The sequence below is a fragment of the Alligator sinensis genome, unplaced genomic scaffold (genome assembly GCF_000455745.1).
Source record: "Alligator sinensis unplaced genomic scaffold, ASM45574v1 scaffold194_1, whole genome shotgun sequence".
Taxonomy (NCBI): Eukaryota; Metazoa; Chordata; order Crocodylia; family Alligatoridae; genus Alligator; species Alligator sinensis.
In genome coordinates, this window is record NW_005841945.1 from 1,181,882 (window position 1) to 1,197,427 (window position 15,546).

General features: G+C 45.8%; 1 protein-coding gene across 1 annotated transcript in view; it reads right to left on the reverse strand.

Annotated features, from left to right (window-relative positions):
• The window catches only part of GRID2 (glutamate ionotropic receptor delta type subunit 2), a 1,378,694-nt gene that overhangs the window by 275,503 nt on the left and 1,087,645 nt on the right, over positions 1–15,546 (reverse strand). The window contains exon 10 of the mRNA XM_025199482.1: positions 13,044–13,241. Within this exon, the coding sequence (XP_025055267.1) occupies positions 13,044–13,241 (198 nt within the window). The remainder of the gene's footprint in view (positions 1–13,043; positions 13,242–15,546) is intronic.

Consider the following 15,546-nt stretch of genomic DNA (forward strand, 5'->3'; position numbering starts at 1 on the left):
AAGACCCGCCGATGGGTGTCCCACCCCCCACCTTGCACTCCCAGGTCCCCAAGGCTACCCCCACAACCCCAGGCACCATCACTTAAACCCCCTCCCCCCAGAAAAAGAACAGAAAAAAATGGGGAAAAAAAGCCTTTGCTTACCTTAGAAGCAGGGGTGGCAGGGCTCCAGGACCTCCTGGCAGAGCCTGCTCAGGCAGCACAGGAGAGTGGGAGGCAGGAGGGCCTGGGCTGGGGCTGTCACCCTGCCCCGCACTGTGTGGGCGGGGCCCCATCCCTTACTTACCAGCATCAGAGCCCTGGTGCTAAAACACGGAGCCTGGCTGGCTGCGTGTTTCAGCACAAGGGCGAGGGGCTAACCACAGAGATGCTCTGCCAGCCAGAGCATCTCTATGGAGGACCCAGCCTCTGGTTGCCTCAGGGCATCACTTTTTTATACTTCACTTTTTTTAGACCCCCGGATATCTAGAGGTCTAATTTTCTCCCCGCGCTGGGGAATATTTTTTTGTTCCTGCATGTGCCTGTTGCCCCGCTTCAAGGGGGTTTGAGGCGGGGCAAGAGGCACGTGCATGCTTGTGTGGGCGTGCCAATGGGGCACATCCACACATGCAAGCATGTGCGCTTGCAACAGCTCAAATAAAAGTGGTGCAAATTTTAGCAGGGTTTTTGCCTCAGTGCATGTGCTTAGACATGCACTTTGTTATAAAGCAAATTGTGCCATGCCTGGCTCTTCCTGGATCTGCAGCCAGCAGGAAGGCAGCATGCTTCAGGACCTGGTAAAGGGCCAATCATAGAGATGCTCTGGCACTTTGCCTGAGCATCCCGGGAGGACTAAGCCTCCGATTGCCCTGACCCAGTTTTTTCCCCTGGGTTTTTGTTTGACTCCTGGTGTCTAATTTTCTCCGTGCACTGCAAGTTTGCAGTGGGGGGAACATTTTTTCATTCTTGCATATGCCTCTTGCCCCGCCTCAAAGGGGTTTGAGACAGGGCAAGAGGCATGTGCACATTCATTTGGACACGCCCATGAGATTTCTTTTGGCCCAACCCTCCAATTCGTCTAGGTCACTCTGAATTCTTGCCCTACCCTCCAGCATATCTACTACAGCCCTCAGTGTGGTGCCATCCATGAACTTGCTTAGGGTACAATCCATCCCATCTTCCAGACTGTTAATGAAAATATTGAACAAAACTAGCCCCCAGAACAACCCTTGGTACACTCCACTTGGTACCAGGTACCAACTAGATCTTGAGCCACTGACCACTACACTTTGAGCCTGACAATTCAGTCAACTTTCTATCCACCTTGCAGTCCATTCATCCAACCCATACTTCCTTAGCTTGCTTCCAAATCCTTACAGGAGTGAGGCAAGTGTGCCTCCTGTTGCCATTACTAACTTCTATGTGGTGTCATTACTACTGCTAATGGAACCATTAGTACAAAGAATAAGAAAAGACAAGGTCATAAGTGAAGTAAAGGTACCAGGAGGGGAAAAGGTAAAATGCATACTATACATGGATGATATAAGTAGTAGTTAGAGATAGACTTTCAATGGGAAGGGTGCTAAAACATACATTAGAATATAGAGAAGTGATGGGAGCTAAAGTAAATAGATTGAAAAGCACCATAATGGGAGTGGTGAAATGGAGGGATTTGGAGAAGACCCTCAAATGAGAGAGAGCTAAATTAGTGTTAGGGATCCTGATGGACACCAAGAGGAAAGATAATACAGCATGGGAAAAGGTGTTGGCAAAGATACAGCAAAAAACTTTGGTTATGGTCTGAAAGGATGCTGTCCTTTGCCAGAAAAGTGGCAGCAGTTAAGGTTGTGCTACTGCCAATTATTCTGTATACAGGAATTGTATTCCCATTGACATGGTGCCAGATAACAAAAGAACAGAGGGAAATATGTGTATTCTTTTAGAATGTGAAAAGAGAAAGGTTAGCTAGAGCTCACCTGTACAAAGAAAAAGAGATGGTGGATGCCAGATTTGGGATTACATCTATGCAAAATATGTAAGCACAGTATGTAAGGTGACAATGAACGGAGAAGGGAAAGCAGAACATATCACCTGATTTCACACAACTGCATTTTTGAGGAAATGGGGAGTATATTGGGTCTCTCTGAAGAGTCTATGGGCATGGCAACAACCAATTCATTACACCAGAATGGAAGGTTTCATGCAGAGGTATAAAACAGGGAAGGTATGGCTGGAGGTCTTGAAGGATCATATGAAACTGATGAAAGCAGTAAGAGAAAGAGACAGGAAGGCACTGGTAGGAAACTTCACAGAAGAACAAATGGAGGTGTGGGAAGTGGTGGAAGGTAAAAATCTAAAACGGGAACATGCTGACTTAGTGTGGATGATTGTAAGAATATTGCATATCTTGCTGGTGACAGAGGTGCAACACAGATAGAGTTCATCTGATGAATTGTACTGATGAGTTCATCTAGTGTGCCCTGATGCGTGCCCAGGGGAGAGATGTGGGGAAGAAGAAATGGTGGGATGTTTTGGGAGTATATGTTTGCCAAGGCAGTGTTCAAAAGGGTCTGCTGGTTTTTGAGTGTCACCAAAATAAACCTGTTGTTAGTGCAGGAGATGGTACTATATCAACTCAAACCAAAGGGACCAAAGAAAACTTTAAGGACTTTATTAGCATGTTTTAAAACTAATTTATGGAAAACAATAAACCTCTAGTTTTTTTTAAGGCTTTCACTGAAAGAGAGTGCCTGAAGCTGGGGCTGTACAAACTGAAATTCTACATCAATCAGGACAAGAGATCAGAGAAGATGAAGCAGAGAAGAAGTTGAGGAGAAAGGACTGGACAAACTGGTTTCAGTAAACCAACATAGAGGACTGGTGGGAAGGGCAGAAAGTTTTAGGTAGTTACTGAGTTAATAGTTTTTACATCGGTTTCTGTATAAAGAAACAGTTCTGTAAGGGGTTCTGTTGTTGGAAGTTGATGTATATTTTTTAAAGGTTTAATAGATGTCATAGACATCAGGGCTGGAAGGGACCTCGGAAGATCATCGAGTCCAGCCCCCCGCCCAAAGGGCAGGAAGTCAGCTGGGGTCATAGGATCCCAGCAAGATAAGCATCCAGTTTCATCTTGAAGGTGTTCAATGAAGGCGCTTGAACCACCTCCGGTGGCAGGCTGTTCCAGACCTTGGGGGCTCGGACAATAAAGAAGTTCTTCCTTATGTCCAGCCTGAAACGATCTTGAAGTAGTTTGTGACCATTCGACCTCGTCATCCCTTGGGGCGCTCTGGTGAACAAACGTTCCCCCAGATGCTGGTGGTCACCCCTGATAAACTTGTAGGTGGCCATCAGATCACCCCTGAGCCTGCACTTTTTCAGGCTAAAGAGCCCCAGGGCTCTCAGCCTGTCATCGTAGGGTCTGCTTCCCTGACCTCTGATCATGCGCGTGGCTCTTCTCTGGACTCTCTCAAGCTTCTCCACATCCTTTTTGAATTGTGGAGCCCAAAACTGGACACAGTACTCCAGCTGCGGCCTCATCATGTTCATCTTGTGGTCAATGATGACCCCCAAGTCTCTTTCTTCCATAGTGCTAGCCAACATAGCACTGCCAAGCCTATAAGGATGCTGCGGGTTTTTTTCCCAAGGTGGAGAACCTTGCATTTATCGGCGTTGAACACCATCAGATTCTCGTCCGCCCACTTGCTGAGCCTGTCCAGGTCAGCCTGGATAACCTGCCTGTCTTCTGGTGTGGATGCTTTGCCCCAAAGTTTGGTGTCATCGGTGAACTTGGCCAGTCCGCTTCTGACTCCAGTGTCCACATCATTAATGAAGATGTTGAACAGTATGGGTCCAAGGACAGAGCCTTGGGGGACCCCACTGGTCACAGGACACCACGATGAGCGACTTCCATCGATTACTACCCTCTGGGTCCGACCCCGGAGCAAATTTTCCAGCCAGCAGATACATAATATATGTAGTTGTATGTTTTTGGATATGTAGTTGTTTTTGCCATATGAAATTTTGGTAAAACAAAAATACTTAATATGTGAAGTTTTGTAAGTGTCGAGTAAAACGTGTGTTTTTAATAAAATGTTCTTAAAAAACAGGTTCCCATCAGGATTTTTTGGCACCAGAGGAGGGTGTTGGAATGTCTTAGATGGGGTGAGGCGCGGGTCCCAGGGGCTCCATCTCCTCCAGCCCGGTGATGCAGCCGAGGCTAGCCACACTCCAGCCCTGGGCCCCGCCTCCGGGTGGTGCGGAGCTAGGGCTGCACTGGGCCTGGTGCAGGGAGGCAGCCAGGGCCAGCACAGGATTGGGGGGCAGTGGACATCAGTGCTGGTGCTGGGCAATGATCCTTGGTACAGGGGAAGGGGCAGCCACATGGGTGCAGTGGACCCCTTCCCCGAACCTGATCCCTGCCTGGTGCCAGCCCCAGCCTCATTCCCTCCCCTCCATGGCCCTTTCCCCTTCCCCCACCAGTTTTCGTGCAGGGGGTGGTGTGTGCACACATGTGGGGGCTTAGGCCCCCCCCACAATTTTTTTTCTCCCTCTGCCCCCGGCACCCCAGTCAGCAACCAGACGCTGGTGCCTCCCCAGTATTAGGAGGCACCAGTTGCTCATGATTGAAGGGTCATAAATTAATTCCTCTGAGATTAAACCAGAAGTGGGGAAAGCAGCGGGCAGGGAGGGGGCCATGGAGTGGGGAGAAGGTAGGTGGCTGGGGGGGGCAGACAGCCCCCTTTCCCCCTGACCTCTCTGTGGGGTCCCCTGCAGCCTTCCCCCCTGCCCCTTGTGATGCCTTTGCCCCTGTCACCCATGCTCTCTGGCACCTGCCCCCTTCCTTTGCCCCTTCCTTAAGGTTCTTCCCCCACCTGCTCCCCACAGGTTCCTCCCTTCACAGCCTCTGTTTGTTTTCTCCCCCATTCTCTCTGCTTACCATCAGGCATGGCTCCAGCTCCATTCCCTCTCAGGGCACAGAGTGTATGGACATTCAGACACCTGCCCAGCCATGCAGCAGTGCTTGGCCTGGAGCTGCTGTCAATGTGCTCCAAGCCCAGGAGAGAAAGGAGCTGGAGCCATGCCTGACAGGAAGTGGCAAGGGGGGGTAGGAGGCAGAGGCTGTGGGGGGCAGGCAGAGGGAAGGGAGAGGTGACTGCTGTGGCTCTGATTCTGGCCCCAGCCTGGGCTCAGGGTGGGAACTGGAGTTGCAGCAGCTGCCTGGACCCTTCCACCTTGTACTGGAATCCAAAACGAGGGGCTTTTTTCCCCATGTTGAATGGGTGAAAAATATCTCATCTTGGACTTGAGTAAATATGGTGATTACTACAATGTTAACTGTTAGCATTATTCATAGCTTTTTAGAGATAAAAGTGTTTTCACATAAGATGTGTTGAAGGACATTATGTGAAAAAGCAGTATCAGACTTTTGGTAATATATTGCCTTAGCTCCCCGGATAAAATTCTTTCAGCATTACCATTCTACTGCGGTTATCAGCCAGCTATCACAGAGGAACAGTGTTGTCCTAGCGGAAGCATTTAATTTCCTTTGCCACATTACAGCAGTAATTGTGATATAATTATATCCAATGTGGTAGTAAAGGGGAGTGTGTGTGAAAGAAAAGGTAAGAGAGCAGTGTTTTTCCAGTGCTATTGTGTTTAGATTTCTTTTTCACAAAGAATATGTGGGACTATTCTACTCTATTACCTAACCATCCCCAAATTGTAACCACAGTGTTACACAAGAAAATCTTTTTAACTACTGATATTAAAAACTATCAGTAATGCCTATGGCTAGTACCATTATAGTGAAAAATCCTGGCTGCTACAAGTGTGGCTAGTGTATCACTGTGGTTCACAAGTGTGGCTAGTGTATCACTGTGGTTGATTCATGGTTTTTATAATTTAAAACTGGCTGTCATAAATGAAGGACAACTCATTTGATGGAAAGATAAAGGCATCAGTACATAACTCACTGAACACACAACAGTCAACAGGAGTGTTGCTACTAATTTCAACAGAGTCAGGATTTTACAAATAGTCCCTATTCAGTGCTCTTTTCTCAGGCAAAATCCCCACTGCTATCACACTGCTTGCCAAACAGCAAGTGGTGAATTGGGAACATAAGGTCTGATTTTCAGAGGTGCTAAACACCTGCACTTCTTATGGACTGAGTTGTGGACCATACGCATAGTGATATCATGAACTGTGAATCAGACCCATAGTGATTACCAGTTTTCACTTAACAGTTGATCCACTGAAGGTGAGTGTTCCTAATTAGGTACAGATTCTGTCAAGTTACATAAAAAATGGAATGTAGAAAAATTAAATGCCTATCATGTCAAAATAAATCAGAGATATATCTGTAGGCAGAAGTCAAGGTTCACTAAGTGGTTTACAGGAACAAAGATAAATGTATGCAATTATGTCAATATTTAGGTGTAAAGCTGCCAATCTAAATTATAGCCATGTAAAACACTCCACTCTGTAAATTTTAACAACTTATCACCAGCTATCATAATCTTAGTTATGCTGTTTTAATAAACCTCACTATACAGTTACAATCCAGAAATCTTGTTCAGTGTCCCCCTCAACCTGGAAACACTTAAGCTCACCAGAAACATCTTCTTTTGACCCAAAAGTGCCCTAGGCACTGGCAGGTCTGTTTTCTGCACATGCCAAGAACTGCCCCAGTCCTAGTAGCTAGGTGCCCAACTGCTGCCTATAAGCCCCATTCGGATCCATCAAGAAGGGAGAGAGGCATCTTAGTCTCCTGAGGAATGCAATCTACAGATATACTTTGAGCATGCCTAATGGACACTGACGGCTTTGATTTCAGCGCATCAGCCACAGATCCTTTGTTAAAAAACACAATGAATAGTGTCAGTGTTGTTACCTACTTTTTCTACTATAGCCTATTGCAGGGATGTCAAATTCACCGGGGGGTCCTGGGCCAAATCCTGGCTGCTGGGGATCCTTTTAGGCCCAATTCAGCCTGAGCCAGGGAGCAGCAGTGCTGGCCGCTGTAGTGATGGTCACTGCAGCAGTGACCCCATAGTGGCAGCAGGGAAAGCAGCTGTAGGCCAAGCAGCAAATGCTGTGGTGAAGCCATGCAGTGGTGGTGGGCCAGGTGCCCACTGATGGCCATTTGCACCAGGGCCCTTTGGGCCCTACATTCTGTGGTATGCCCCACCTACTGCTGACCGTGCCTCCAAATTCCCTGTTCTGCTGTCGCCTGATGAGCTGGATGGAGCAACTCCATGGACCAGGCTTTTGACACCCTTGGCCTTGGGTTTCGAGAACTCGTCCAAGAAATGGAAGATCTGGGTCCAAAGATGGGGTTCCAGCCCACATTTTCAGCTCTCAGGGGAGTGCCCTAAGCACTAAAGGCCTTGTTACATGGTAATTTTAGGCAGCTCCTGGAGCTCTTAACCCTTAGACTGGCCACACACAAACACTTTTAAGTGGCTTAAAGCACTCACAGAGCAGCTCAAAGTTACACCACCCCAGGGCGGGATTATCTTTGATCCACATTGCTCCTTGTTCCATTAAGGTGTGGCCACTCCCCACAGCTGTGCTCCCCAGTATCTCAGGATACAGTGGCCCTCCCCCGCATGGTTTTTCTGTGTGAAGATGAAGATGGCAACAGCTTGAGGTGGGCCAGGGCTTGCAAGGAGTGAGGGGGAGTGAGGCATAGAAAGTGAGAGCCAGTACATCAAGATGCTGCTGCAAGGCAAGACAAAGAGAAAGAGGAAAGCTGCATGCAGGGGCACCAAGGATGTGGAGGGCACTGTGTAGGAGGTGGTCTGGAGCTGGCTCTGTTGCCAACCCAGCTAGGCACTGATGGCTCCCTTGCTGCCTGGCCTGGTGAGAGCAGATATCAGCCCCAGTGGCAGCAGTGGTGGGAAGGAGGAGGGGGTTGGGAGGAAGGCACCACCTCATCATATTGAGCAACCAGCATGCAGTCCACATCTGTGCTGTTGTTCCAGAGGAGGCAGGTGACATTGTTAGTTACATGTTCCTACACCACCCCAACAACCATCTCTCACACCTATGCCCACAGAGCAGGGATAGAAGCCTGTCCTGGCTCACCAGCCCTGCTCACCAGGCCTCTGTGTCAAGTCACAGCTGTGCAGGTGGGAGACAGTCAGAAAAGGTTTTTAACCTCAAGATGCGACTCCCCCAAACTCCAAGCTAGCATTAAGCTGATCAACATTTGTGCTGCTTACAGTGTAAGGTGTAACAAAGGCCTAAGCTACCAGCTTAGTTCAATGGGAATACCTTCCACCCTTCACCTTAGAGCCACTTGCATAAAAGTTTTATTGAGTCAGAAAAAAAGAAACCAAAGGGAGCATGACTTTGTAAGCCTAGTGGTTAAGGTGCATTTAAGACAGGATTTCAGACCTAGCTCCCAGGATTATTTCTGATTCGAATGCACAAACTCCAGAGAACATCTGATCTTTTCATCTTCCATCTGTAGGTATATACTGGCCCAGCTTCCACAGGAGTGGAGCCTGAAAAGTGGCCATATCTGAGCCTTGTCTATAGCCTGTTAGTCAGGGTACTCTCTGTGTGGTGGGGGATGTAGCTCCAAGCCCAGGAGAGAAAGGAGCTGGAGCCATGCCTGACAGGAAGTGGCAAGGTGGGATAGGGGGCAGAGGAGGTGGTGGGAGATGTGACTGAAGTTTAAAAGTATCTTGAACCCAGGTCTCATTTCCTGGGAAGTGCTCTAACCTCTAGGCTAAGTTATTACATAAAAGGCAGGTATCAACATCACCACCAGCTCCTTTACAAAGAGAGCTCCTTTCAGTTCTTTCAAAGAATAGGTGCAGATATGTACTGCAGGAACAGGTTTCAGCTTCTAAGTTTAAGGAAGTTTCTCTCTGGCAGTTCCATCTCTGCATCAGACTCCTGCACGCTGGATGTGGATGGGATTACAAACACACCTCTCTTATTATGGTTTCCTATTGGGTAGCTATAAACATCCCCAGCTCAGCACCTAACTCTCTTGCTTCTATTGTTTAGGAAGCCTGGTTGCTTTTGATTCCTGTTTTGGGCTCGCACGCCTAAATTTGCGTAAAAGCTATGCATTGTGACACTTAAGTTGGAGGCCTCTACATCTTTCTTTGGATGAGGTGCCTAGCATGCTACAGAGGAGACAGGGATGGCCAAGTAAGGTTGCCATAAATTAGGACACCTCCTAAGACTGTTCTCACTTATGCTGAGAGCCACATCAGCTCCTGATTCAGGTAGAATCTGTGTGATGCAAATTGCATAAAATTACCCTTTCCTAATTCTCTCTTCTGCTGGATTGCTCATTCTATGTTGTTTCTCTCAGAAGACATGGCATAGAAACTGTCCCTTTCTCCATTATTTCTGTTACCTCTCTGCAGTTGCACCTATGGGGTGCATCCCCATAGGCATAAATGTGGCAGTGGTGTAAACAAACAAACAAACAAAAAAAGTGTTAAAAAACCCTCCAGTGTCAAAAAAAAGAAAAAAAATCCCAGTGTTAAAAAAACTTGCCACTAAAAAAAGCAGTGTGGCACAGGCGGCAGTAGTTTGCACCACCAGAAAGGGAGCCTGATTGGCCAGAGCTATGCTTTGGCTGCTGGTCGGGAACCAAGCACCCAGACAGCCGCTGCTGCAGCCCTGGGAGGCCCCCAGGACGTAGATAAGGCCTAGGTGCTGGCTCCAGCCTCCCATACTCCACCAGGGACAATTTGCCACGTGCCAGAATGGATGTGCATGGGTGTGTCCAGGGACAAATAGGAGCTGCACAAATATGTGCCACTACTATTTGTCCTGTAGGGAATGTGCACCCCTGCATGTGTGCACTCATGGGGATAGCCCAATGAGTTCACAGACATAAAAAGAGAAGGGAGCCTGGGAGAAAAGGGATATAGGCTACTGGGAATTCATGAGAAAGACAAATACTTAAATTTAAAGACCAGGGTTTGAATGTCCCTAGGAACAATGGAGACTGGAAACCTGCATATCTTGGGAAACTACTATGTAGATGCATTACACGAGGTTTTGCTCAGTTCAACATAGCAAGTACAATCTTGTATGTGCTACAGCAGGGGTATCTCAGGCATATCATACACACCATCCTCTCACTGTGATTCACTCAACAATCTGTCATGAGAATGTTGCAATTTTCTAAGACATTTAGAAAATATTTGACTTGTGCATGTACACGTTGTACCCAGATCTATCCTGGCTCGTGTACCGAAGTCCAGAGCTCAGATCATGGATTCATGAACTACCTTTACATGATGCTAACAGGACTACTACTTGAATGACAGAAATCAAGCAATTCCATAAATATTTTTTTACAATAATTCAGATACTTTTTCTAAAGAATATTTTCCATTCCATAGGTAGATTTTTGAGTTCTGGGAGAAGAGCAGAGCTTACAGTCAGTAAGAAGGAATCAGATTTTCAAGACAGGTTGGTGAGAGGTTTCTCTTCAGTTTTCAGAATGAAAGTTCTGCAAGGCCAGGACTGTGCTTTCTGCTATGTCTATGCTGCTTTCAGTTCACTTACCCACTAACACATTGCATGGAGCCACCAAAAAATGACTTAAGTGTAAATAACTCAATGATTGGTTGTGGAAGCAATTTGCAAAGTTTCCAGGTAAAATTTTATGGGCAATTTCAACAAAGAGTAGGGGCCATTGAAATCAGATACAGGGCCTTAGATCATTAAGTGCTTGGACTAATAGATAATGATCAAGACCAAACTTATTATCTGCAGTTAATCTATGTAACCATATACTCCTCTCACTACTAACCTTATTCACTTTTTCCTGTCCTCTCCAACTGTTTGTTCTTTCACTTGTTATATTTTTAGGCTGAACTTCTCTAGTTCTGGTACCATCTCCTACTGCATGTATAACAGTTAGCTGCCACTCTGCTACCCTGGCTGATCTGGGTACTCTCTTGCCTTGCTCCAGCTTTGGGCTGCAGCTGTTCAGAGTGCTGGGCTTGGCAGGGGATAGCAGTGACAGCAGTTGGGTTTCTTCTTCTTGCATTTTCTCCCTGATGCCCCTTGTCCCCCTCCCCCCACCCCATGTCCCACCTTCATGTCTCCCACTGGCTGGGAGCAAGCACTGGAAAGAGAAACCCACCCACCATACTGCTGTTCTGGACTGATGCAGTCACAGGGGGAACCCCAGAGCCACTCTTAGGAATAATTGAAATCTGGGGTCCAGATGGGCTCCAGATGGAGTCTGTGGGGAACAGCTGTGCAAGGTTGCATTATCTCTAGGTCTCTTCTGCAGGTGTTATTGAGCATCTACAGAGTGATACAACCAGGCCCCGACTACATGTGCAGGTAAAGATGTGATGGGATCTAATGAGTGATTGTGGAATCAGGCATTAGAACCCACTGGGAGTTAGTGCCAGTCCCATGGAAGTAAGCTTCCATAGCTGGGAGCCCCCTCAGCTGAAAGAGCTCCCAGCCATGAGGGGCACCCCTGGGGCTGGGAAATTGCAGTAGTGCCCCATGGCTACTGGGTCCAAGAGTCCTGCAGCTGCAGACTCTGGGTTCCAGCAGATGCAGGGCACTATTGGGACCCAGAGTCCACAGCTGCTGGGTGCTGCCAGAGCTGAAAGTCCCCTCAGTTGTGGGACTCCCAGACTTGGCTGTGCATGGTGCACTGGCTGGGAGCTCTGTCAACTGAGTGGGCTCCCAGCCCCAGAAGCAGACCCTGCTATATATGCAAATTAATACTGAATAGATTATTTTATTGTACATTTTACAGTGATAACTTTATAGATGGTTGGATCTTTTATGGTGCAATAGTAAATTTGCATGTGTAGCTGGTCTAAATTGCATAATTAACCTGGTAATTGTGTGATACATGTAACGTGTAGACGGGGGCCCCAGTGATAGCATAGGTTTACTGGGGCCCTGTATTGAGAGAGACTGAAGCTATGCTTTAAAGACAACTGGTAGGCTGTGACTTCAGTTGGACCTTTTTTTGCACTGGCATATGCCTCTGTAGATGCTCAACAGCAGCAATAGAGGTGAAATAGTATAGTTTAGTAGCTCTCACCTAAATTCCCATATTAATATTCTCAAGCTGTACAGTAGTGGTACCTCCCTTTCTCTATTTTTTATATTCCATGGAGTTCTTTATTTTCCATGGAGTTACAGCATACCTTGAGAAGTTCCAGCAGACAAGCATCAGTGATAGAAAAGACAAAGAATAGATCTTTGCCTTGTTCTGGTGAGGAATGGGAGAGCCACACATTCAAGGACCAAACCAAAATTTGTTCCACAGATAGCAACAGAAGTTAGGGTGGTAAAATTCATAGGGAAACTTTACCGCTATCTATGAAGTTTGCAGGGTATATCTGAAAAGCTTTTATCTTCAATTTCAAATCAGGGAAGGTGAAGGCAAAGGATCAGATTAGATGAGATGGATGAAAAAGTGAAATGCACTATTTTCATTTGGTTTAATTTAGTTGTGTTATGATCTTAAACATTTAATATAAACTGAAATGAATGAAATGGTTTATTAATTACAGATTAATTCTATAAAGCCTTTGATTTATATAACTGTATAATGAAATTACTATTACACATCAGTAAAAGATTTGTTGATTACATACTTAATTTATTAATCTCATCAATATTTCTCTAAGTGCTATACATAATTGATATTGTTTATTACTAATTACTATAATGCATTTTCACATCTAAAACAATATGTTCTTCTTGCTTATGCCAGGTCTTACCAAATTAATTAGGATGTTGAGGGGCCCCCACTATTCTGTTTTATTTAAACCCACAGTGTAATAATGGATGTCTGAGAAACTGCTAATACTATTTAATTGGCCACCAGGGGTCACTGATAAATCATTCCATCTTTAGATCCTGTCCACCTTCTCCAGGGCCTTGGTAGTATGAACAGATCCTGTTAGTGTAGTCGGTGAACATCACACAAAATGTCATCATTAACCATCAGCTGAACCACCCAATGCTTCAAAATCAGTCAATGTTTCATATATATTGGTTTAATTATACACCTTTAATTTAATAAATTATTAATATCCTTACCTTAAACACTAGTTCTCCTATCAGTCCATTCCACGACCCATCCTCCTGGGGGCTTCCATACTTGTGGTCTGGTGCAACATAAATTTCATATTTAAAGCCAAGATAATTGGCTAAGGCTTCCAAGACATCTATTGAGAAGCCCTGGTATTTCTTCGGTTTCCCCAAAACATTTTCGGATACCATCACAAATGGCTCTTCCTATACAGAAGAGAAAGGAAGTGCTTGAGGTAGAAACGGAAAAAAAAAAAACCACACACAGACTACAAAGGGGATTTTCAGAGCAAAAGTACAGTAACTAAAATTATCTGATGCTTTTAAGAGCAAAAGTACAGTAACTAAAATTATCTGAAAATCAGTCTATTTTATTTCTTCAAGAAGCTGGTCTAATACTTCTTTAATTTAATCACAACAACTAATACATTTAATCACAACAAGTAATATTCCAGTCCTCAGGTAATTCCATTCATTTACATATGGTGAGTAATGAGTGTATGTAGCAAAATTGGATTCTGTATCAGGTGGGATTCTGATATCCTTTCTTACACTATAATCATCCCATTGATATTATTCAAAGAATATCCTTGCTGTAGTTAACAGGATTAGTGGATTCCAGTTTGAGGAGTCATAGTATTACATGAATTTCACCTTCTTTTTTTAAGAAAAAAGTTTTAGCTTTCAAGATAGGGAATTGAAATTTGTAAATGTGACCAGGTACATCCAAAGGCTCAAGAACCATCACACACACATGCCCGCACACACACACGTGCATTTTTCATATACTGGAATGCTTACTTAATATTATTAGGATCTGATCCATGGTAATTTGCATATTCATGAAGTACTTTATAGACCAAGCATGTAACTATTACATTTTAAAATTTATTTGTGCTTTGTAGTTTTAAACATACGAGCTCACACATGGATGTATATATTTATAAAATCTAATTATTATGTCTGAATAAATCTTTCCAATACAACTATGCATTATTGATGGTATCTCCTGGACCCTACTAAATTTCAAGATTTATTTCTATCGAATTACCCAACTCTGTAACTTTTGGAACTTTTTGGCTATATTTTTTTAAATATTTTTTTTAGCATGACAGGCTTGTTTGTACTTTATTTTCAATAATGCAGAACCAAATCTAGAGGTGACTACCAATAAGTATGAAGGATTCAACAAGTTTGGTATTTTCTACTGCAGATACAAATACTATCATTACTGTTGTAGGTTAAAAAATTGATAAGAACAGCTATACTTGAAAGACTGATATTCTTGTCCTTCTTCCTGTTTGCTTTTATTTTACCTGGTTCTTATCTGAAGAGTATTAATTAGTCAAGGACTTAATCAATGATACACTTTCCAATCCTGTATCCTTTCACTTTTCTCCGAGATGCATACATCTGCCTTTTAGTTTTAAGTCCTTCCATGCAACAAACTTGCTCTTGACATACTGTGACTTCTTTGATAAATATGTTTAACCCCCTCTACCCCATACTCTCAGCTTTTTCTTATTGCATCAGCAGGTTTTCTCACTGTGGATTTTCAAGTTTTATGTTTTAAAGTTCTACACCTCAGATGAGAGTAAAAAACAGAAAACCATGAGAGGTGTAGAGAGCTTATCGTGTTCCCAGAGTGTGGGGATGACATGACCACCATAGACAGTAGGGCAGAAGTGGGCAAAATTAGGCCCACAGGCAAGGTCTGGCTGCCAACTGGCTGGATCTGGCTCATGACTGCCCCTGCAGTGCTCCGCACGGGCTGAGTCCCACCCATGCCCACTGGGGCAGTCCATGCCTATGCCCATCTCCAGCCACTGTGCAGCTTCTGGTGAGGCTGTTCTCAGTGTGGTTGCAGCTGGTCAGGTGTTCCTCTGCTCTTCACACCTCCAACAGGAAAAGTCGGGGTGAAGCTTCCCCCCAGCCCACCTGGAATGGTACAGCAAGGGTCAGGAGGAGGAGGAAGAGTGTCCGCTGGAGGCAAGGGGAGCGCAGCAGCACCCGGACAGCTGCAGCCACATCGGAAACAGCTCCACTGGAAGCTGCATGCTGGCCAGGGTTGGGGCCAGTGGGGTTGCTCTGCTCCCCTCACCTCTAGCTGTGACTCCTTCTGTTGCCCCTGCTGTGCTGCACCATGCTGCTCCAGGCAGGTGGGTGGGGGGAAGCTTCAGCAGCCACAGCTGGACGTGAGGAAAGCAGAACAGCCCCGCCAGTCCCAGCCAGTGTGCAGCTTCAGGTATGGCTGCAGCTGGCTGGGTGCCACTCTGCTTCCCTCACCTACTGGTGACAATGCGAGCCTGGGAAGCTATAGCTATGCTGCGAACAGCCCCACCAGAAGCTGTGTGCTGGCTGGGGCCTAGGATGGGGCTGGGTGGGAGCATGGTACTGGCTTCCCCGGGCAGGGCTCAGCCCCACATGAAGCACTATGGAGAGAGCTGTTGACTGGGCAAGCTCTACTGCACATTCCCCCTGCCTCCCCTCCCTCCTCTTGGCTGGCTCTCAG